The sequence below is a fragment of the Emiliania huxleyi genome, assembly GCF_000372725.1.
Source record: "Emiliania huxleyi CCMP1516 unplaced genomic scaffold EMIHUscaffold_99, whole genome shotgun sequence".
Classification (NCBI taxonomy): domain Eukaryota; phylum Haptophyta; order Isochrysidales; family Noelaerhabdaceae; genus Emiliania; species Emiliania huxleyi.
In genome coordinates, this window is record NW_005194698.1 from 344,442 (window position 1) to 367,284 (window position 22,843).

General features: G+C 64.7%; 5 protein-coding genes across 5 annotated transcripts; 2 read left to right on the forward strand and 3 right to left on the reverse strand.

Annotated features, from left to right (window-relative positions):
* Positions 1-604: 604 nt before the first annotated feature.
* Positions 605-2,096, forward strand: EMIHUDRAFT_108142 (hypothetical protein; the record flags this gene model as incomplete). The annotated part of the gene is made up of 5 exons (XM_005756136.1): positions 605-1,066; positions 1,176-1,256; positions 1,333-1,445; positions 1,649-1,767; positions 2,035-2,096. 5 exons carry the CDS (start codon positions 605-607, stop codon positions 2,094-2,096), a joined length of 837 nt encoding a protein of 278 aa, XP_005756193.1.
* Positions 2,097-2,652: 556 nt separating this feature from the next.
* Positions 2,653-4,546, reverse strand: EMIHUDRAFT_221932 (hypothetical protein; the record flags this gene model as incomplete). Its single annotated transcript, XM_005756137.1, has 5 exons — positions 2,653-2,670; positions 2,991-3,050; positions 3,329-3,457; positions 3,548-3,623; positions 3,702-4,546. 5 exons carry the CDS (start codon positions 4,544-4,546, stop codon positions 2,653-2,655), a joined length of 1,128 nt encoding a protein of 375 aa, XP_005756194.1.
* Positions 4,547-6,524: 1,978 nt separating this feature from the next.
* EMIHUDRAFT_454052 (hypothetical protein) lies at positions 6,525-9,919 on the reverse strand (the record flags this gene model as incomplete). The annotated part of the gene is made up of 5 exons (XM_005756138.1): positions 6,525-7,040; positions 7,194-7,307; positions 7,495-7,600; positions 9,324-9,390; positions 9,465-9,919. The coding sequence occupies 5 exons, from the start codon at positions 9,917-9,919 to the stop codon at positions 6,817-6,819; spliced, it is 966 nt and encodes a 321-aa protein (XP_005756195.1). The 3' UTR covers positions 6,525-6,816.
* A 3,698-nt stretch (positions 9,920-13,617) lies between these two features.
* EMIHUDRAFT_454053 (hypothetical protein) lies at positions 13,618-19,192 on the reverse strand (the record flags this gene model as incomplete). The annotated part of the gene is made up of 8 exons (XM_005756139.1): positions 13,618-14,209; positions 14,285-14,509; positions 14,646-14,715; positions 14,783-14,829; positions 17,958-18,039; positions 18,255-18,368; positions 18,491-18,631; positions 19,058-19,192. The coding sequence occupies 8 exons, from the start codon at positions 19,190-19,192 to the stop codon at positions 13,737-13,739; spliced, it is 1,287 nt and encodes a 428-aa protein (XP_005756196.1). The 3' UTR covers positions 13,618-13,736.
* Positions 19,193-19,473: 281 nt separating this feature from the next.
* Positions 19,474-22,524, forward strand: EMIHUDRAFT_108145 (hypothetical protein; the record flags this gene model as incomplete). Its single annotated transcript, XM_005756140.1, has 3 exons — positions 19,474-19,932; positions 20,116-21,364; positions 21,866-22,524. 3 exons carry the CDS (start codon positions 19,474-19,476, stop codon positions 22,522-22,524), a joined length of 2,367 nt encoding a protein of 788 aa, XP_005756197.1.
* Between the last annotated feature and the right edge of the window lie 319 nt (positions 22,525-22,843).

Here is a 22,843-nt window from a genome sequence, read left to right on the forward strand (position 1 = left end):
GAGGGCTCGGGAGGGCTCACAAGTGGGATGGAGTGCCCGGAGGGCTCGGAGGGGCGAGCCGCCGAGCCGGGCTCGGGGGGCTCGGAGGGCTCGGAGGGCTCGGAGGGCTCGGAGGGCTCGGAGGGCTCGGAGGGCTCGGAGGGATGGAGGGCTCCACAGTAGGGCTCGGAGGGGTCTGGAGGGCTCGGAAGCTCGAGCCCTCCGAGCCCTCCGAGCCCTTCAAGCCCTCGGATGGAGTGGCTCGAAGACGGACCTCTCTCGCTCCGGGAGGGTGGAGGGGTGGAGGGTGGAAGGGTGGAGGGGTGGTTGAGCCCTCTAGCTCTATCGATATAGCCCTACCCCTCCCGCCGTTTTAGGGCCTCCCCACCCGCTATGTTCTCCACCATCCCGGGCGGCAGGTAGTCGAGCGTGCCGCACCTGCGCCGGGAGATCGGGGGAGATTGCGGGCTCGAGCCACCTCGGGCCACGCCTCGGGCGGCGAGGGCGAGGGGGGCAGCGAGGGCGAAGGCGGCAGCGAGGGCGAGGGGGGCGGCGAGGGTCGGGGCGGCCATCTGGTGGCGCGCTGCCGGCCGTAGGATATTCGGTTTGGGGGCGAGTTCGGCGCATGACCGACGACGGGCCATCTTTGTGTATGCGGGGAGTCCAGCCGATCATGTCGGTGGTCAGCGCGGAGTCCTCCAACGCGGACGATGAGTCTCTCCTCGAGGGCACCAGCAGCGCCGCGGGCGCCCCGCTCTGGGCGTTTGTGCTCGGTGGCTTCCTTCCGGTGCCGGTCGTCTATGTCACCTTCGTGCGGCTCCAGTCGGCGTGGGGCGCGGCGCTGGCGCTCGAGGCCGCCTTCGTCCTCGTCCCGGCCGCCATCTGCGCCGTGTGGCCCGAGACCCGGAAGCGTGTCGCCGCCGCGGCAAGGCAGGCGATGGGCGGGAGCGGCGGGCAGCAGCTGAGCCTGAGAGCGCAGCTGCTCGCCGCGGTGGCGCTCGGCGGCGCCACCCTCGTCGGCGCCGCCCTCGCCATCCTCCTCTTTGAGCACTTCTTCGCCTCCGAGTGGAGCCACGCCACTCGCCAGGTGCGCGCACACCCGCCGCTGCCGCAGCCGCAGCCGCAGCCGCCGCCGCCGCCGCCGCTGTCCACCTCTCTCTCCACACTTCTATCTCCACACCTCCGTCCGTGCGCAGGTGCGGCGCGAGGCGCTCATCTACGGCTTCTCGCGCAGCGACGAGCAGGGCGTCGCTCTCTTCGGCGCGTGGTTCTGCGCGGTAGCCACCCGCCGCTTGAGCGCAGCTCCTCCGGCCACAAGTAGAGTCATTACGTGTGAGTGAGCTCACTTTACAGGTCAACCCGCTGCTCGAGGAGCTCTTCTGGCGCATCTTCCTCGCCCACGGCTTCGACCACCGCGCCGCCTCCCACTTCCTCCCCGCCAACGCCGCGCCGCGCGCCATCCAAAAGTGGACGCGCGGCACGCGCGGCACCGCCGCCCTCAAAGTCGCCGCGTCGGCCTGATCACTCTCGACTGTGTTTATCTATTCTGTGTCGTAGGCACCGCCGCCCTCTGGGTCGCCACGTCGGCCTTCTACGCGTCGTACCTCCCCAAGCTGGCGGTGTCCTGCCGCCGCCAGCAGCGCCTCGTCACGCCGCCAGCTGTGAACAGGTACCACGCCAACGTGGTCTTCGTCTTCCTGCCGCTGCCCGCCGCCGCCGCCGCCGTCGCAGGCCTGGTCGGGTACGGCGTGCTACTGCAGCTGCTCGTGTCGCGGGTGGGGCTCGTCGGTGCCGTCGGCGCGCATGTCGGTGCAACCGCCCCAGATGCGGAGTCCTGTCCCCTGCACTCCAGCCAGCCCTCGAGACGCGACGTGGCTTGCTGGCCCGTCGGCGCGCATCACGGTGGCGGCCTTTGGCGCCTCCTCTCGAGGGCTGCTTGAAGCCAGAGCGCTCGGGAGGACACACGTGGCCTGCTGGCTCCGATTGCTCTCACTGTATTCAGAAGGCGTCGTGCCTTCACACACACCCTCACGCTTGTGCGCGTCCATGGCGCAGGCGCCGACGCCGCCGTGATCCTCGGCCTGACTGACGCCATCTGGGAGTACCTGCGGCGCTGACTGGCGTCCGAGTCCGACACACCTCACCGGCGCGGCGGCGTTCGCTGGTGCGCCACGCCCGTGGTGTCGCATCGCGTGTCCTCTTAGTCGCACGTCACACCGCATCGATCAGACGACTCCGAATGCTTTAGTTCTCCTCTCAGCCCTGCACACAACGGCCCAGAAGCCTCATCACCCGGCATCGCACCACACCATATAAGTGTGTGTCATTTTAGCATCGGTTGGAATTAGCCGGTTAGGTACTCTAGCGGACATGAGTGAAACTCGTCAAAGCCGTCCCCCCAAGGAAACTGTGAAGCTCCCAACGGCCAGACACCTCGGCGCACCCAGCCCCCGCACTGCGCACAGTCCACAGAAAATATGACTGTGCCACAGTCACCCCCCCCCCCCCCCCACACGCAGACCCGGGCGGGGATGTCGGGTGAGTGTCGTGTCGCGGCCGGCGCGCGCGCGCGGGCGCTGGGGCCTGCTGGGCGGTGTGACCGATGTCGGGGACAGAGGGCTTTGTCAAAACCCGAAGGCGCCCCGTTGCCAGTTTGTGTGTGTGTGGACAGGTTTATCTCACCTTGTACTTCTACCCCTACCGTATGTGGAGCGCGCACGATGATCGATGTGATACAAGGGGAAGCCTCGCGGTCCGCACGGGATATGTGTCCAGACACCAATAAAAGAGAAGGTTTCCTCGCGGCGCGGCGCCGCCACAGCATGTGACTGTTCGAAGGACTGTTCGATGCGACCCCACTCGAGGTCTCGTCAGACGAGGGCGCGCGCACTGGTGCCGCCGTTTCCGTTGCCGCCCCCGGCCCCGTTGCCGCCGCCGCCATTGCTGCCACGCGCCTCCACCGCCTGCTCTGCCGGCGCCCTCTGCCTCACGCCGCCCTTGTAGGTGGCGACGTCCTCGCCCTCAAAGTGGTTCTTGCCGTCGACGAAGTGGCGAAGCACGCCCCCGAGCACCTACGGTAGGGCAACGGGAGGTGATGCGCGTCTCCGTACAGGACCTGATCTCGACTGGTCTCGGGGCGGCCGCGCCTCCTTGCCCCACATAATCTGCAACAGCATGAAGCCAAGCGAGGTGATGATGGTACAGCATGGTGCGAGGGGCGGCACGCCGGCTCGCAGCTCCCCCACCTACGGGCGAAGGGTAGCCCCTCGACGGCTTGCATCGAGCCACTCAGTTGGAGATGAAGCGAGCGGGAGATGCTAGCGATGTGAGGCGGTGCAGCGAGCGAGACGGTGTACACGAGTGAGCTAGAAGAGAGATCGGACGGCGCCATGTCTGGCAGCAAGAAGAAGAGGGTCACCACCGGGAAGTAGATCCCGCGGATGATGAGGAAGGAGGCGACGAAGAGGTAGGTCGTCGCCTAAGGAGCGAGGAATAGGTGAAGCAAGAGAGGAGGAAGGTCGTCGCTCTCTCCCGAGAGGCGTCGGTGTTGTGTGTACGCGCGTCTTACCAGGGCGCGTAGAGCTGTGGGGCACTCCTCCAAAGCACCGAGCGTTAGCGCCTGGTCGAGCACGCCTCCCCCGCCCCTAGCCATCGCACCCCTCTCTCTGCGTCACGTACTCATACGTCCGGGGGTCCCCCGAGCGTTGGACGTTTGGTAAAACTTTGGGTCGCATCGGTTGCTGCTGTTGACCAGAGGGCATAGAATCGCCGTTTCCTGCAAATAGTGGTCGACAAACGTCTGTGACACCCCGACGTGATGTGGGGCTCGGTGCGACAGATAACGCGCCAGCGGGCTGTGCGCCCTCCACGAGTCCACCCTAGATTCGTTGCGGACGCGGAATGCCATAAGTGTGTGTGCAAGCCACATGCAACCCTTAGCCAGCGTGACCTCGCCGCGCCATATTGGATCGATGGTCGCACGCAAGGCCTGTGTGAGAGTCTCGTCAGCGCTCAAGCCGAATAGCTGGAAGGCGCATCGGACGTATGCGTCACTTTGGCAATTAACGTGCGCGTTGCCATGCTGGCCCAGGCGAGCCCATGAGATCACAACACCGTGCTTGACCTTCGAAGCGAGGTTGAACATAAACGTGGGCTCCATGTGGCGTGGAAGGTGCTCCGCGACCTCAATCGAGAGCTTCCAGTCGTACCACTGCTGATGCTGTCGCGGCAACCCCTCTGACAAGTCAGCAAACTGCACCAACCCACCAGTCGCCTCCTGCACATTTTCTGCCCCGTCCAAGCCTTGCCATCGAACGGATGGCGCATACGCCCTGAAGTATCGACCGTACTGACCCAAGCCACATCCGAGGTCCAGTACCGATTGGTTTGCAAAGAGCCCTGCGAGGGACGCCGCCAGTGTCTTGGGCAAGCAGTAGTTCATCAATCTCTTGTCTTGCTGCCGGTGGGGGCTCATGCAGAAGCCGCCTGTTGGCCCCGTGCCATGGCGTCTGCAGCTCGTCTGGCCTGCTACTTTTCTCCAGTGCAGGGCCTCTGCCTCAGCGGCCATCACGGCTGAATACAGCTGATGAGGATCAGATGAGTCGGTGTCCGGCACCGTGGGTGGGTGGTCCTGAGGATGTGGACCAGCTTCTCGCCACCAGCGCAGAACCGCAGATCGAGCGGATTCGAGGTCTGCTCTCAAGGACCCCACCTTCGCAGCGTCTACCGTGGCATGCGTTGCGCGATGCATGTCGAAGACCCCACCCGCCTCCATTGCCCGCCTTCTCGACTAGCAGTGGACCCGCGCGCACTCGCTTGCGCAGCTCGGCAGTGCAAAGTAACGCGTGCCCGTGAGCCGTGTGCAAGTTTGCCAGCAGCATGCGCTCGGGGGTTTACCAGCATAGTGTAGGTGAAGAACAGCCAGGCTCGGACTGGACACCAACGCGGTATGGGTGGACGCGAGACAGATGATGGCGACACGCACGAGCGACACACAGACACAAACAAGCTCACAAGACACACAGCCAGCTGGCTGCCACACACCCTGAGTTGGCGTACACATAACTCAGGGCCACATTCTTCCTGTCGCCCCCCCCAGCACTCCAAGGTGCCAAGAGAAACAAACAAGGGCACAACATCACAACAGACGACAGGAGTACCATGCGAGGCTAGAGCAGCTTGCTCCACCTCTAGCAATCTCGCCGGCCGGCGAGGCACGGACGAGACCGTGTGTGGGGTCTAGTGAGGTGTCTATGGACGCCCTCCTCACGGGCTAGCTGCCTACTGCTAGCCCTGTCTCGCACTCACAGGCAGTGACAATTCAATGGGTGAGTGTTTGCGAGCAGAGGCGCGTGGGCTAAATCTAGGCCGCACGTCGTGGCACTATGACGAAGTTAGACGTGCGGCCGCAGCGCGCCCGCCCAGGGCGCGGCGGTGCGCGCGTGTTAGCGAGAAAGTTGCGGGGAGAGCCATGCCCGACTTTCCGAAGGTGAGGCCTCTGCGACGAGTGCCAGCCGCGCTGCGGAGCCACACCCTTCGAGCCGCGTCCCGTCGGCACTGCCCCTGAGTGTGTCCCGCCTTGGCGGCATACACTCTCGACGAGGACAGTCCTGCCTACGGGAACGTGTCGCGCGCCGGCGACGGTTGCGGCGTGGTGGTTTCGAGTACGACGCGAAGATGGCACGACCACCGCCCTGCATTGCAGACCGGGCAAGGAGGGGCCTGCTCCCGTTCCGCGAGGAACAGGAGGTCAGTCTCCCCCCCTCCCCCGGCCTGAGCAGCCACGGTGGAAGGCAGCCCCTTGAGTCGAGGGCGGCGCGACCATTGCGCCGACTCAAAGACCAGCTAGCTGGCCCGTTCAGTACAGATGGTCTCGCCGCCCCGCTCCGCGCCGCCCGCCGCCGCGCCGCGCCCCCGCCCGACGAGTATTAATGCCCCCGACTAAATACCTCCCCCCAACGGAATTCTGGAATACAGGTAAGGTAAGGTAAGGTAAACTTCTCCACACACACGAGGTGGTGGGGCAAGGGGGGGCAACCCTCGCGTCTCCACGTCTGACGACAGGAGCCCCACGGCCTTAAATAAATAAATAAAAACGGACACCTCTCTACTGTGAGATGGGTAAAAAGGAACAGGCCCCCGCCCTTGCGATCTTTGTGCAGGGTTCTTTGTGGGTGTGGTCGGCGACTAGCCGGGGTCGTCCTCCCGGTGGGGGACTAGCACTAGCCGTCTTCCACTGGTCCCTCGGGTCCCTGCTGCTCCTAATCTCTTCGTACATCCTCCTGCTGATCTCCGCAAAGTCCTGCTCCCTCCCTCGTCTCGCCCTGCGCGTCTGCTCCGCCTCAGACACCGTCTTCTGCCCTGCGTCCCCACGGCCTTGCACTCTGGAATACAGACTATTAACAATTAATCATTAACACGCAAGTAATTATATACTACCCACTTCCACTATACTCCATCAGCACGAGTAATGAGCTCTTGACACATCGGACCGCGTAACGGCGTTATTAAGCCCGTTATAAAAATTGCGAAAAGAAAAAAGCCGGCAGAGATTCCTCACACACTTTCCGCTCTCTAGACTCCACCATAGACTCTCTCAGAACAGTGGAGGAGGCAACGGCCACAGCCGCGCGGTTCGTGGAACTTGTACCAGTCAGAACTGGAAGAGCTGTACGCTACTCAGAGTCAGTGTCAGTCCTCCCACCAGTGTCGGTCCTCCTCCCGACGCGCTCGGATACGGGATACCGCTCGATTTATGGGGTGGTCTACACTATCACCAATGCAGTCAGCTCCCACGCCAATCTTGCCGTGCGCCAGACTGGCCGCACTCTCAGACGGCTACGCCGCGCGGAGCATCACCGCCACGACCGCAAGCAAGATCGACACGGCCAGCACGGCCAGCAGCGCGTGCAGCCGCTGCGACGGCGGCGGCGGAGGCCACGCCCGCTCCCCCGCGCGCACCGCGTCGTTTGCGGCGGCAGCCTCGCCGTCGGCGCCTCGGGTTAGGAAGTGGAAGACCGCCTCCTCCGCCGCGTGCGTCGTGTCCGGGTGGCGCAACGTGCCTAACGAGTTGACCGCCATGGTCAGCCTGGCTGGAGCTTCGGCGTGCGCTCGGGGCGCGCAGCGAGCTTAATTTGAGTCGGGCTCCTCCATCACACGTGATTCGTGCGCCGCGCGGGGAGTGGAGTGGCGTGGGATGGAGTGGCGCAGCGTGCCGGCGGACAGTGCGACCAGCTCGTGCGGCGCCGCGTGGAGCGTGGCGCCGAGCGGCTCGCCGGAGGCGACAAAGTTGCGACCCACCGCCGCGAGAACCTCCGCCGGCGCCGCGCCTGTGCACATGCCGGGGAGGGGGGGGGGACGTCGCGGGCAGAACAATCTGGGCCGCGGATCTCGACTGTATCTCGGCCGTATCTCCGCCAGATCTCGGGTGTGTCGCTCCCCGAGATCACAACTCTGTCTCGGCCGCATCTCGGCTGACTCTCGGGAAATCTCGGGCAATCTCGGGCAATCTCGCGCCCTGCCACCGCCCCGCGGGCTCCTCAAACGCGTGCGGCGCCGCGGCGGCGAAGCGCGACAGCAGCGGGCGCATCATCGCCGCAGCAGGACCCGCCTCCGCCTCCGCCTGATCGACCGCTACTGCTGTGAACGGACGCGCCCTCGCAGCAGCTGCAGCCCTCCTCCTCCGCCTCCGTGCCTCGGTCGGGACTCGCTCCGACAGCAGCGCCGCGTGGTCGCCTGTTCACAGCTCGCCGCTGTGAAGAGACGCGGCTCACTAGTCTTGCGGCGAGAGGTTGGGTGTGGGGTGGCTTCTGGACCGGATCTCGGCTAGACGAAGCCTCGGCTAGATCTCGGCTGATCTCGGAAAGGCCTCGGCTAGATCTCGGCTAGATCTCGACTAGACCTCGGCTACATCTCGGCTAGATCTCGGCTAGATCTCGGCTGATCTCGGAAAGGCCTCGGCTAGATCTCGGCTAGATCTCGACTAGACCTCGACTACATCTCGGCTAGATCTCGGCTAGGTCTTCTTCGCCTGCCCAGCCCTTGGTCGGCAGCCACACCATGCCTGTTCACAGCTCGTGAATAGTGCAGCTGTGAATAGTGCAGTCCTCGGTCGGCAGCCACACCATGCCTGTTCACAGCTCGTGAAAAGTGCAGCTGTGAATAGTGCAGTCCTCGGTCGGCAGCCATACCATGCCTGTTCACAGCTCGTGAATAGTGCAGCTGTGAATAGTGCAGTCCTCGGTCGGCAGCCACACCATGCCTGTTCACAGCTCGTGAAAAGTGCAGCTGTGAATAGTGCAGTCCTCGGTCGGCAGCCACACCATGCCTGTTCACAGCTCGTGAATAGTGCAGCTGTGAATAGTGCAGTCCTCGGTCGGCAGCCACACCATGCCTGTTCACAGCTCGTGAAAAGTGCAGCTGTGAATAGTGCAGTCCTCGGTCGGCAGCCACACCATGCCTGTTCACAGCTCGTGAAAAGTGCAGCTGTGAATAGTGCAGTCCTCGGTCGGCAGCCACACCATGCCTGTTCACAGCTCGTGAAAAGTGCAGCTGTGAATAGTGCAGTCCTCGGTCGGCAGCCACACCATGCCTGTTCACAGCTCGTGAAAAGTGCAGCTGTGAATAGTGCAGTCCTCGGTCGGCAGCCACACCATGCCTGTTCACAGCTCGTGAATAGTGCAGCTGTGAATAGTGCAGTCCTCGGTCGGAAGCCACACCATGCCTGTTCACCGCTCGTGAATAGTGCAGCTGTGAATAGTGCAGTCCTCGGTCGGCAGCCACACCATGCCTGTTCACAGCTCGTGAAAAGTGCAGCTGTGAATAGTGCAGTCCTCGGTCGGAAGCCACACCATGCCTGTTCACCGCTCGTGAATAGTGCAGCTGTGAATAGTGCAGTCCTCGGTCGGCAGCCACACCATGCCTGTTCACAGCTCGTGAATAGTGCAGCTGTGAATAGTGCAGTCCTCGGTCGGCAGCCACACCATGCCTGTTCACAGCTCGTGAATAGTGCAGCTGTGAATAGTGCAGTCCTCGGTCGGCAGCCACACCATGCCTGTTCACAGCTCGTGAAAAGTGCAGCTGTGAATAGTGCAGTCCTCGGTCGGCAGCCACACCATGCCGTCGGTGAGGGCGAGGGCGGAGACTCGCCGTCGCACCTGTTCACAGCTGTCCCCTGTGAAGAGCGTCTCTTCACACCTGGAGGAGACACGCGCGCCGCCGCACCGACACCGCAGCCTTGAGCGCGGACATCATCAACGCAGCTTAGTGGAAAGGGTGGCATGGCCAGGCCTCGGGGAGGACTCAGTTGAGGTGGCATGGCCCGCCTTGAGGAGAGAGGCCGCGACTGGGCCGCCGTACGAGTGGGCGACCACCAGCACGCGCGCCGCCGCCGCCGGCTCCACCGTCGACCGCCTACCGACGCGCCAACCCTTCCGTCGGGGAGAGAATTGCTTCCGCCGGCTTGGAGGCTCGGAAAGCGAGCGCACCAGAGCTGCGCAAGGTGCGCGTGCGGGCAGCCGTCTCCTCCGTGAGGGTCGGCGATGAGCACGCCCCACCCGAGCCGCTGCGCGCGCCGCACGTACCCAAACATCGCGCCCGAGCGAGTCGAGTCGTTGATGCAGAGCGAGCGACCCCACACGCCGGCGTCGCCGCCGGGCGCAGATCCGCACACGAGGAGCAGCAGCGGCGCGCTCGAGCCCTTGAGGCCGGAGGAGGAGTACGCCGTCGCACCGCCCGCGCACGGCACGGCGTGCAGCCCGCAGTGCGCTACAAGCTGCTCGCGAATCCACGCCACCGCAGCGGCGCCGACGGCATCGTAGTTGGCCTGGCCCTTCCACTCGAAGCCGCCGCCGTCGGCGGAGCGGAGGACAAAGTCGTCCGGGTCGCCGGTCGGGACGGGCACGTAAGCGTATCCGAGGTCGGCGAGGGTGGGCGTGCCCATATACATGTGTGTTTAAAAAGAAAGAAAAAAGACAACGCAACGGAGGGATGGGAGGACGGTACGCCGCCACCACACAGGGATTTTAGGGGAGAAGTGTGGTGTTAGCCGTCGCCTACCCTCGGGCGTCTACCACTTCCTATCTCTCTCCGCAGTTTATCACCAATTCTTGCAGCGACCTTCATGCCACCTCGCATTCTTCTCACTCTCGTCGTTCTCTCTCCTGCTGTCTCTTCCCCTGACTCATCGCTCTCCTCGGCCTCGTTCTGAGACGCCGCTGTCGTCTGCCGATCTCTTGCTCTCGCTGCTTCTCTCGCCTTTCTGCGTATATGGGAGACGCCGGCGTCCACCGTACAGAATTTTCTTTTTTTTTTTGAGAGCGCCTTCGTTGTTAATAGTACAAACCCAATGGTCCTCCGCGAGCGGTCCTTCGTTGCAGTCGCACACACGCACACGCCACACCGCACCGCGCGCCCGCCCACCGCCCCGCCCAGGCGGGAAAGAGATGAGGGGATGGGACAGCAAAGGAGGAACCCCAAACACGTATGGGAGGGTTCAGTAATGCGCCACGCTGCCCGGCGTCTCTCACTTTCCGGGACAGCCCCGCCCTTGTGAGGCAGGAAAGTGACGGCTACCCCGTACGCCCTGGTGCTGCTACCCCGACGCCGACCGCCCATTCCCCCCTCCTCGTTCCCCCCTCGAATGCTCCGGACCCCGACAAGCCGCCCGACGTTGGGCCTCTGCCCCGCACGCTCCCGCCCCTCTGCCCCTCACACACACCCAGGCCCGACATGCACTCTGCCCCGCATGCCCCCGCCCCTTCTGCCCCTCGCTCGCGCCTCGGCCCGACACGCACATACAAGACAAACCCGGCGTCCTGCTCTCAAAAGAAAAAGAAAAAAGGGAATGAGGAGACCAGCGGGGGAGACTCCCCGCCTATGCAAGCCCCAGAGAGGGGCCGCCATCGCCGAAGCTGTGCCAAAGCATAACTCCAAAACCCGCAGCGGCCCAGGGGGCCTTGGGGGCAGCCTGCCGGACCGCCGCTGCACGGGGCTAGGCACCAGAAGATGAGTGGAATTGATGAATTGGGCCGTTGTCCGTGCCTCCCCTCTATACGTCAGAGTGGGACCTACGCCGCGCCGGGAAAGGGGCGCGCCCGGTCCTCGACGGAGCCGCGCGCCCCAAACGACCCAGGCGGCGAGTAGTCGTCCTCGAACCTTCGACATGTAGTTGCCCATAGTTAGCGCCCGCCCGCCCCCCCCCCTCCGTCGCTTCGCAAAAGAAAAAACAAAATAAAAACAAGCAAAAGAGAAAGCGAAGCCTTAAACGATTGCGTAAACGGCGTCACAAAGCCCGCCGGTTTTGATCGACAATCGTGAGATTGACCGCCGTCGACCAGAGAATGGCAGACGATGCGTCAGCTTGTGCGGCGCTCGCGCCGCGCAGGCTGGCCCATCGAGGGCACTCTCTGGCGCTGTCCGGGCCAAGCGCGGCGCCGCGCATGCTGCGTGCCACTCGCCGTGGCTTGCGGTGCAGCGCCACTGCAGCCTCGAAAACGTCGCGCACAGCACCAGCATGCTGCCCACCAGGCAGCAGAGTGCTGCACCGGCGTGCAGCGGACGCTGCGGCGCTGCGGCACCGCCTCCCCGCCCTGTCCACGGAGCAGGCTAGCGGCGGCACGGCCTTCCACCAGCTGCAGGAGGTGCGCACTTCCCGGTGGAAGCACAGGATGCTCCCTCCGCATACGCAGCTTTGCGCAGCGCAGCGTACGGGCCACGCCACGCAAAGCCGACCCTCAGTCTGCCCAAGAGGCTGTCTGCGGAAGGCCTGGCAGCGTGTACTCGCCTCCTCCGCGGCCATGCCCTCCGCCCGGGCGAGCGAGGAGCGGGGACACAACCATTTCTGGAATCGTGTGGGCCCCCGCCCCCGCTTTTTCATTTTCTTTTTGATACCAAAAGCTAGGCCCACAACGCCCTCTATGTTGGGTCAAGGGCGCCTACAAGAGATGCCTTTCGGGGCCCAGAGACAAAACTTCTGATGCCATGCGTGACCTAGTAGTGTCCCACGTTGGAACCAGGTGTGGTGTGGGCGCGAGAATAGCTCCGCCGTTCATGGAGGCAACCGATACGAGTCGACTGGTGTGCGTGTCGTCGTGGTTTCGTATCAAGAATACTCACTCACTCACACCCCATCCCCAGGGCCTCCAGGGCTCGCACCTCAACCTCTCACAGACCAGCGCACAGCGCCATACTCGAGTAGGACGTATTTTCGTCTCATAACAAGGCTGTGAGCGTCGGGCTGGTTGGTGGTTAGGTTCTCGAGGTGTGTGTGTGTGTGTGTGTGTGTGTGTGTGTGTGTGTGTGTGTGTGTGTGTGTGTGTGTGTGTGTGTGTGTGTGTGTGTGTGTGTGTGTGTGTGTGTGTGTGATTTAGCAATGTTGTTTGTGTGTGTGTGGCCAATGGCAGTTATCAGTTGTGCGGCCGTCGGCCGCGGATCGTCTCTGCCTCGGCGGCTGCTGCGCGAATGGAGGCCCAGTCAGCAGCTCGGGCGGGCAACTCCCAACTACATCAAGCCTGGGCTAAACCAGGCGTGATTGATGGAACCACGTCGGTGAAAAACGAAAAATTACCGCCCCGCGAGACCTCGATAGCGGAGTGCTCAAGGCGCTCTTTTTGATTGAATATAGTACCCCACGTTCCCCGGACGGTCTTTGCCTGACATCCACACGATGGCAGACCTGGTGCTTATCTTGCGCCACGATGATGGGAGCCTCGAGGCCGTCAACGTCTCTCAGATTCTCTCGCTTGAGACCGTGCCAGAGTCCTTCTCGTGCGCACCCGACTCACCGCACGTTGGTCCACGATCACCGTTGGTGTCGCCGGACTCGCGATCCATCGGGCCTGGATGAGCAATGCTATGCCCGCGGGGCTAGCCTGTTGCCTCTACTCCGCGTCGGCGCCCCGACGCGTGGGACGCATGTGGCTCCTTAGCTTTGCGCGGCGTTTGCGCGACCCAACGTGGCTGGGTTGTCTAGAGGCAGCACGAGGCGAGCGAGCTGAGCAACCGAGCTCATGGTCGATGCGGAGGATCCTGCCTCCTCCCTGTAGCTAGTTAGAACCACCTTGAGAGAGCGAGAGAGACCGCCACCGCCCGGCATGCTGCCCGGCCCTCTGTGAGTGCCCGCTGGCGCTGCGCGTGGCTGCTGTGAGCTTCCGCTCACTCTCGCTGTTTCGGACTGCGCCCGTGGACAGGGGGAGGTGCTGCAGTGCGCGACCGTGGCACGGCAGAGGCCAGGCCCACTGTGCGTGCACGGGCTGTGTCAATATTACAATAATAGAAAAGCTGACGTGATGGCTGATGCTGATGGTGTAAAGCAGCCGTAGTGCGTGTGAAGAGAACACATAAAACTGCGCGCAACAAAAGTACCTCTCCAGGACGCGCAGAGGCAGCTGCGACCCAGCCGATTGGACGGCGTCACACCGCGCCACCTGCTGTGTGACGCCGTCTACTCGGCGGGGTCGCAGCTGCCTCTGGAAGGCACCGAGAGGTACATTTTTCGCGCAATGGTCAAAATCAAGGTTTTGTAACGCGGGCTGTGCCACAGTGAAATGGCACTAGCCTGGGCCACAGACCCGCTCGGGCGCGAGAAACCGTGGGAAGCGTGAGCGTGAACTCGCGCGGCGGTGCGTCTCCAGCGGCGACGAGACGAGTTGTAGCTTGTACATACATACCGTACTAGCGAGGCGAGAGCGAGACAGAGACTCTAACGTCTAAGCCCCCCAAAATACCACACGGCTGCATCGTGCTCGCGATCGCCTCTCCTATCCTGCTCCTTCCGCCCCCAGCCTCCTCGGCGGCGTCGACGGCGGCGCAACCTCGGGCGGACGCTCCGCCTCGGGCGGCCTTGGCAGCTCGGCCGCCCCCGTCGCGCGCGCGATGGCGGCGGCGGCGTCGTGCCTCGCTCGGACGAGCGACTGCTCCAGCTCGGAGATGCGCCGCAGGTGGTCCGCGTGCTCGCCTTCGATCCGCGCCTGCACGAGGCCGCGCCGCCTGCGCTGCCACAGCGGGCCCCACCGCCCGAAGCCCGCAGCCGGCCGGCCGCTCCCGCTCTCGCCTCCGCCGCTCCCGCTCTCGCCGCCGCCACTCTCGCCGTCGCCGCTACCGCCGCCACTATCGCTGCCACCGCCGCCGCCGTTGCCGCCGCCGTGCGTCTGCATCTCGCGGCGCAGCACCTCCGAGGCGATGAAGGTGCAGAAGCGGTCCGCGTACTCTGCGGGCGGCAGCGCCGAGATGCCTGCTCTCACGCGTTGGGCGTGTGAAAGGGGTGCCGCTCTCCGGGGGGTGCCGGCGGGCGGCGGCGCGGAGGTGCCGTCGGCGTCTGCGGGTCGGAGGAGGGCGCGGTAGCCGAGGCTGAGGAGCAGCCGCTGCACCTTCCAGCGGAGCGAGTGGCGCTCGAGCACGTCGATTATGCCGAAAAAGTAGACGCACTGGCGGTCCGTCGACGCAACGCCGCCCTGCTCGAGCAGCGCCGCCAGCCGGCCGCCGCTGCCATCGACGCGGTGGATGCCGACGAGCAGCGAGTAGTCGAGCGCGCCTGTTGAGTACTTCACTAGTCTAGCACGGCTGATCGATTAAGCAGCGAATAGTCGAGCGCGCCTGTTCACAGCAAGCATGTGTGAAGAGGCGACGCTCGTGCCGGGGGGGGGGGGGGGGAGCAGGGCCGAGCGCGCCTTGCTCGGCGAGGAAGGCGGCGTCGGCGGCGACCATCTCCGCGAGCGCCGCCTTGTCGCCCTCAGAGACCTCGACGGACATCGAGATGTCGAGCCACTAATTAACTAATTAATTAATCACTAATTAAGCCATAGACCTCGACGGACATCGAGATGTCGAGCCACTCCCAGTCGCGTAGCGTGCCTGCTCACGGCCCGGCGGTGTGAAGAGACGCTGTTCACACCCGGCGAGCCACTCCCCAGTCGCGTAGGAGACGCCGTACGCGCACGCCGCGCCCGCCTCGCCCGCCTGCGCGTATTGGTTCCGGGCCGGTGATGCAACCGAGGTGTGCAGCCGTGACGGAGACTGAGAGGGGCAGCCTAGGTGCGGCCGAGGTGCGGCCGAGGTGCGGCCGAGGTGCAGCCGAGGGGCAGCCGAGGTGCAGCCGAGGTGCAGCCGAGGTGCAGCCGAGGGGCAGCCGAGGGGCAGCCGAGGTGCGGCCGAGGGGCAGCCGAGGGGCAGCCTAGGGGCAGCCGAGGGGCAGCCGAGGGGCAGCCGAGGGGCAGCCGAGGGGCAGCCGAGGGGCAGCCGAGGGGCAGCCGAGGGGCAGCCGAGGGGCAGCCGAGGTGCGGCCGAGGTGTGGCCGAGGGGCAGCCGAGGGGCAGCCTAGGGGCAGCCGAGGGGCAGCCGAGGGGCAGCCGAGGGGCAGCCGAGGGGCAGCCGAGGGGCAGCCGAGGGGCAGCCGAGGGGCAGCCGAGGGGCAGCCGAGGTGCGGCCGAGGGGCAGCCGAGGGGCAGCCGAGGTGCGGCCGAGGTGCGGCCGAGGTGCGGCCGAGGTGGTGCGTAGACCTGAGCATGGATCTGGTGCAGCGCGCGCGCGGTAAGTGCGCGCCGGTTGGCGGTGGCGCCCTTGAGATCGAAGGTGAGCCTGTTCACAGCTGCGGCTATGAACAGACGCTGCAGGTCGGCGGCGGCGCAGCCCGTGAGGCCAGAGGCGCGCCACGGCTGGACGGGCACAAAGTTGCGCATCACGACAAAGTACACCTGTTGGCCGAGAGGTGTGGGGAGGTGTGGGGAGGTGTGGGGAGGTGTGGGGAGGTGTGGGGAGGCGTGGGGAGGCGTGGGGAGGTGTGGGGAGGTGTGGGGAGGTGTGTGGGGAGGTGTGGGGAGATGTGGGGAGGTGTGGGGAGGTGTGGGGAGGTGTGGGGAGGTGTGGGGAGGTGTGGGGAGGTGTGGGGAGGTGCGGGGAGGTGTGGGGAGGTGTGGGGAGGTGTGGGGAGGTGTAGCGCCTTGCCCGAGTAGCGCCACGGCATACGTAGGGAGTGGCAGCCGAAGTAGGCGATCAGGGAGCGGCCTTCCGGCGGCGTGCGACTCGAATCAATGAATGAGTGAACCGAGAGTACGGAACTACTTACTCGCGTGTGGAGGCCTCCTCTCGACGCGACGTGCGACTCGTACGCGGGTAGCATCGCCATCAGAACCTGGCGGTGTGCGCGCGGGACCGGCGCTCATGCGTGGCCAGATATGGGAAGATATGGGGAGATATGGGGAGATATGGGGAGATATGGGGAGATGTGGGGAGATATGGGGAGATATGCAGACCGGCTCTCACGCGTGGCCACACGACGTTGGGACAGCGGGGTGTCCAGCGGGTGTGGGGAGATATGGGGAGATATGGGGAGATATGGGGAGATGTGGGGAGATGTGGGGAGATATGGGGAGATATGGGGAGATATGGGGAGATGTGGGGAGATGTGGGGAGATGTGGGGAGATGTGGGGAGATATGGGACAGCGGGGTGTCCAGCGGGTGTGGGACGAGTCTCCAGGTGTGTACGATGGTAGCAGCAGCTATCCTCTCCTGCTTCTCGGCGCGGCTGATCTGCTTGACGATGTACTGCGAGGCGAGCGGCGCGACGCCGCCCCGCCCGCCGCGCGGCTGCTGCAGCACGCGGTAGAAGAAGGCGCCTGTCCCCAGCCTTCGCCCCGTGAGGGGGAGGCTCTTCACACCTCTGCCGCACGCGGCGGAAGAGGGCGCCCGAAGCGCCCTCGGAGAGCGATTCCTTCAGCCGGCGGCGCCTGTCCACAGCCCGCCCCCCTGTGGAAGAGACGCTCTTCACACCTCGGAGAGCGACTCCTTCAGCCGGCGGCGCCTGTCCACAGCCCGCCCCCCTGTGGAAGAGACGCTCTTCACACCTCGGAGAGCGGCTCCTTCAGCCGGCGGCGCCTGTCCACAGCCCGCCCCCCTGTGGAAGAGACGCTCTTCACACCTCGGAGAGCGACTCCTTCAGCCGGCGGCGCCTGTCCACAGCCCGCCCCCCTGTGGAAGAGACGCTCTTCACACCTCGGAGAGCGGCTCCTTCAGCCGGCGGCGCCTGTCCACAGCCCGCCCCCCTGTGGAAGAGACGCTCTTCACACCTCGGAGAGCGACTCCTTCAGCCGGCGGCGCCTGTCCACAGCCCGCCCCCCTGTGGAAGAGACGCTCTTCACACCTCGGAGAGCGGCTCCTTCAGCCGGCGGCGCCTGTCCACAGCCCGCCCCCCTGTGGAAGAGACGCTCTTCACACCTCGGAGAGCGACTCCTTCAGCCGGCGGCGCCAGTGCGAGCCGAGCGTGGACAGGTCGTCCGGGAACGCGTGCGCGTACGTGGCGGCGGAGACGCCGAACGCAGCGCGGATGCAGCGGAAGCGGTCGAGCTCGTAGTGTGTCGCCTTGGAGATAGGGGGAGATAGGGGGAGAGATGGGGAGAGATGGGGAGAGATGGGGAGAGATGGGGAGAGATGGGGAGAGATGGGGAGAGATGGCAGCCTGCAACGGCACATGCAGCGACGGGGCGAGGAGGAGGGAGAGGAGGAGGGCGAGGGCGGCGCAGAGCTGCGTGCCATGCAGCAGCATGTACGCCGACGCGTGCCTGTTCACAGCAGTCTGTTCACAGCGGTCGTCTTGAAAGCGGCGGCGTTGTCGAGAGCGGCGTGTAGAGCCAGAGGCGCGCTGCCGCATCACGCGTTGCCAATCTCGGCTAGATCTCGCTGCCTCTCGGCTAGATCTCGCTGCCTCTCGGCTAGATCTCGCTGCCTCTCGGCTAGATCTCGCTGCCTCTCGGCTAGATCTCGCTGCCTCTCGGCTAGATCTCGCTGCCTCTCGGCTAGATCTCGCTGCCTCTCGGCTATGCGGCTGCCGCATCACGCGCTGCCGCGCGAGGAAAGTGATTGACGGCGGCGCTCCTCCCTCCCTCGCGATTGCCGACGAGAGGAGCAGCTGCACGCCTGTTCACAGCGGCGCGGTGTGTGAAGAAGGCGCCCTTCACGGCGAGATGAGGCAGCGGGCGGCACACACCGAGGTAGAGGGAGAGGCCGATGCCGACGAAGGCGCCACACGGCACCACGACACATGTGATGCCCAGGAAGAGGAGTGCCGCCTGCATGTGGCCGATCCCAATCTGACCGGACTGATCATTCACCCACGCAGGCGGCGCAGGCCGCCTGCAGGTTGTGCTTGCCGTACTCGGCCCATATCTCCCCACATCTCCCCATATCTCCCCACATCTCCCCATATCTCCCCACATCTCCCGCCTGCAGGTTGTGCTTGCCGTACTCGGCCCATATCTCCCCACATCTCCCCATATCTCCCCACATCTCCCGCCTGCAGGTTGTGCTTGCCGTACTCGGCCCGCGTGGCGTAGAAGAAGGCGCCCGCAGACACGCCCGCCGCAAAGAGCAGGACGAGCAGCGGGTAGACATAGAGCACCTATTCGAAGCGGGTAGACATAGAGCACTGTGAATAGGACGAGCAGCGCGTAGACATAGAGCACCCGGTGGCGGTGGGGCGCGAACGGGTTGCGGTAGATGGTGAGGCAATCCACCTAGCACGAAGCCATTCATCCATGCATTGCTAGTCATGTACGGGTCGCGGCAGATGGTGAGGGAGTGTACGTAGATCAGCAGCCGCCAGCCGACCGCCGCCGTCTCAAAGACGGAGAGAGTGAGGAGGAGAGGCCACAGGCCCGACGCCTGTAAGAACCAGAACCACACGCATCAGAATCATCCTCATCATCCGAGGAGGAGGAGGACACCGGAGGCCCGACGCCTCATTGTGGCCGGGCCTGGGGCCGGGCTCGCCTGGGCAACGCGATCAGTCAGTCAATCGGTCTTACACACACGTCGCGGAGGGCGGGCCCACGCGCACACACACGCTGCGCACGAATGGCTCGGGAGCCGACTCGAGGCACACTGTGTCGCCGGCTGCATCACTGGGCAACCCGATCCAAAAACACAGTTTTAGGTCACCCCAGTGGTGTGTGGGTGTGCTGTGGTGAGCTGTGCGCTGGGAAGAGAGGCGTGCGGCGCGCCGAAAAAGAAGAGCGCGACAAAGCAGGCAGACACGAGGGCCTCGCAGAGGGTGGCCCGCTGCACGAGCCATCCTGGCGTGCGGCGCACCTGCGGCAGAGCGCGGTAGAAGAGCACTACCGCAGCGCACGAGCCGAGAGAGAGGAGCCCGAGCGAGAGGAAGACGTCTCGCAGCAGCGGGTACACGACCGCCCAGCCGTGGCCCTCGGGCGGGTGCCACGGCATACGCGTGGAGGAGCGAAGCTCTCTGATCCAGCCTGCACGGCAGCTCAGCAAAGCGCAACTTGAGGGCGATGGTTCGGCTCCTCGTGTGTAGGGGACAGGACCGTGAGTCGCGGCAGCGCGCATCCATCCACAGCACTAATGACCGACACCCTGCGGCCGGAATCTAGGAATTGGATCATACCATGAGGCAGCTGTACGTAGTGCGCACCTACCCTACCCCCTAAGAACCCAGGCCGGTGTCGTGCGGGCATACACGCTGATAGCGGAAGCCGGGCATGCACATGGCTCTTAGGTCCACCGCTCTTGCCTCCGCCGGCTGCGTGCTGCTGCTAGGCCTCCTGCTGGGCCTCCTGCGCAAGCTGCCTGATGCAGACGACTTCGAAGCTGTCTCCAAAAAGTTGGAGGAGCAGGGGTGGGATGCGGCGGGCGAGGTCAGGCGACACGGCAAGGTCAGCATCCACGGACTCAGCGAGTATTCGAAGCGCGCCGACCTTACGCGCGGTCACATCGATCCGCGCGCCGAGCCCGTTCTCTATTTCGTCGGAACCACGCCAGGCTCGCGCGTCCTGAATTACATCGGAAAGTACACCTTGTGGCGCGGCGTCCTTCTCAATGGCAGGCCAACCTACCGTTCGGAGGTCGACTCAGACGTTGGGCTGTGGTACTCGCGCACTGGGCACTGGTACATCGGCGATTACGAATGGCTTGGGCTTCCTGGCGGGCATGCCTTTGCGGCCTCGGTCGAGCTCCGGCCCGAACTTGTTGGCCGTGGGTCTTGGAGGCTGTCTGACCCTCTCGCTGGTGGCGATAGCGGCGATAGCGGCGACGGCGGCGGCGGCGGCGGCGGTGGCGGCGGAAGCGGAGGCGATGCCAGCCCGCTAACCTATCTCGACTGCCCCCCCTCGGAGATGAATGCCGCCAAGGCACACGGCGCAAAGTGGAACGCAGCGCGCAAGGCTTTGTTCGTGCCAGCCGGCGTATCGCTGGCTCCCTTTGCGCGCTGGCTCCCCGAGGGAGCACAGATGACTGCACCCCCTTCGCTCGGCAGTCTTGACTCTGTAGAGGCGCCGGATCTCCAGCTGTTGCCAGACGGCAATGAAGCTCGACTCGCGCTCGAGCGTCTGCCCGACTTGCAACTCTCGGCGCCCGACTCCTCGCGCGCGGTCCGCTTCAATGTGTCAAATCCAGACGAGTATGCAGGGTCGGTGGCAATCCCTCTTATCCTTGTCGGGGTGCTATCGATTCGACCGGGTCTCACCATCCACGGCCGGCCTGCGTACAACTTGCGGCCCGTTGTAGCGAAGCATATTCACCCAGCAGGGATCGGCCTCAGCTTTGGGTACGACGGCGCGTGGTGCGTTGGCGACTACGATCGGCTGGGCAACAGCAGCCATTGCTACCTCAAGGCGTACGACAGCGCGCTTGACCCCTTGGAAGTGAACGCGCCCTGGAAGCGATGGCTGGACTCCCAAAAGCGATGGATCCCGGTTCTGTCGATGAGCTTGCGTGCCGCTTCGTATGTCGGCAGCGACTTGCTACTCTGCGGGTTGACGAGCCCAGAGCTGCGCCGGCGTGCGATTTTCTCATTCGTGAGGCTAAAACCAAGCGAAGAGTCGCTGCTGGATACACTGGTTGCCTTCCGACGTGTTTCGTGGGACAGAGCCGTAGGACCAGGGTCCTATTACACGCGCGAAGGGCAGCCTAAAAAGGTCGTGCTCCTGCACCATGACCTGAGTGCAACTTGGTTCATGACCACGCCGGACGAGCTCAGAGCCGAAACGGAGATGGAGTCCAGGAAGGCGTGGATGTATAACCGAGACGCTAGCCCGTTCGCCGAAGACGTGCAGAACCCTTGGATGCGGTCGACGGGCCGTTGGCAGTCAGCCGCCGGCTTTGCTTGCCTACCGATGGGCTCAGACCCGGAGTCCAAGAGCGGGAAACGATGGCAAGCGAGGGCAGATGAGCAAATCGCATGGCAGGAAGGCCGCGCTGGCCCCGAGGCTAATGCGCGCCAGCCAGCGCTGCAGCTGAGCATCGCTGACCTCGCAGAGGTGCCATTAGACGCCGACGCAGACACGGTGTGGATGGAGAGCATGGGAGGCAGCAGCACGCCTGCCCAAGCAGACGAACAAATGCCGCTGTGGGAGGCCTCGCGCCATTTCACCGGCTTTGGTGCGCGGTATCTGCCCGTGGCTCGCCCTGCTCGCCCTGCTTGGTCTCGCTGGTGGGCGGCGCCGGTATTTCTCCTGGCCTCGGGCTTGGGCTTTGCTTGTTGGACGTGGTGTCGAGCTCGAGTGGTCGCGGCACCCAGGCGGGTCAGGGCCCGGCAGGCGAGGGCCGCGCGGCGGAGGCGAGCGGGCAGGAATGCCGATGATGGTGAGACCAGGGGCGGCGACGGAGGTGGAGACGGCGGGGGCGGCGACAGAGGTGGAGGCCAGTGTACAGTTTGCTTGAACGCCAGCCCGACCCACACCTTTGTGCCATGCGGGCATCGTTGCGTGTGCGGCGATTGCGCGGATGCTCTGCTGGCAAGGAAGGCCGAATGCCCGATGTGCCGCCAAGCGTGCACCGCATGCATTCGGGTTTATGGTTGACGGGAAGTGGGATTCTCGTTTTCTGGCAATTCTTTTGTTGTATGCCCCCGCCTAAATTCTTTTTTTCGCCCGACACTAGGAGTTCAAGTGCTACACTCCGTTCCTCCCCTCCGGCGCAAAGGGCAACGGCTCTGCCCGCTGCGGAGGCGCTGCCTCCCGTGCCGATGGGCGCTCTTCACATCGGAGGAGCAACTGGACCGTGTCAGCGGCGACGGATGGGTGGCAGCGAAGGACGGCGATTACGCTGACGCCCTCGCCAAGGGCCACACGGTCATCCTCCTCGTGACCGAGTCGACCGGCGGACGAGCATTCTCCGCCGACCTCGATCGCGTCCTCCGCCAGCTTGCGAGGACCGCACGCGCTAGTGGGTCCATTGACCACACGCCGTATGGCACCTCTCGCGCGTCGTCCACCCGCTCACACTACACCTTCCACTCCGCCGCCATCTCCGCCGCCATCGTCACCGCCGACGCCCTCACCATTCAGAACTCGGCCGCCGCCCTCGGCTTCGAGCTCACCCTCGACCCTCGCGATCTCGCCCGGCGCTCGTCGTCGGGTCGGCCGCCATTGCGGTCGGCGCCACCACCTCCTCCCGCCCCCCCCGCAGCCACCGCCGCGCGGCCGCCAATGCGACCGACCCCACCCTCCTTCCCCGACCCCGCCCTAGACGCCCCCGACAGCGAAGCCCGCGCCGCGCGCGGCACCACCACCGACTCTACCTCCGACCCCAGGGCCTAGGCGGCCCGCCATGAAATCTAGCCGTGTGTGCTGGCGTCCGGGTCCCAGCGGGTTTTCACGTAACAAGTACACACGGGACTGGCGCGCACTGGCACTATGTGATATTTCTAAAATTCTTTTTTTCGCACGACACTAGGCAGCGCTTAGGCGGCTCCCGTGGTGTACCTGTGTTGGCGGGTGCGAATTTTCTTTTTTCGTGCTCGGCAGCTTCCATCGTGCGGCTGGTGGTGGCGCCTATGGAGCGCGACTACCTATCCGACCTCCTCTCGCACGGCCTCCGCCTGCTCTCCGAAGCTGCGTGGTCGATCCAGAAGGACGC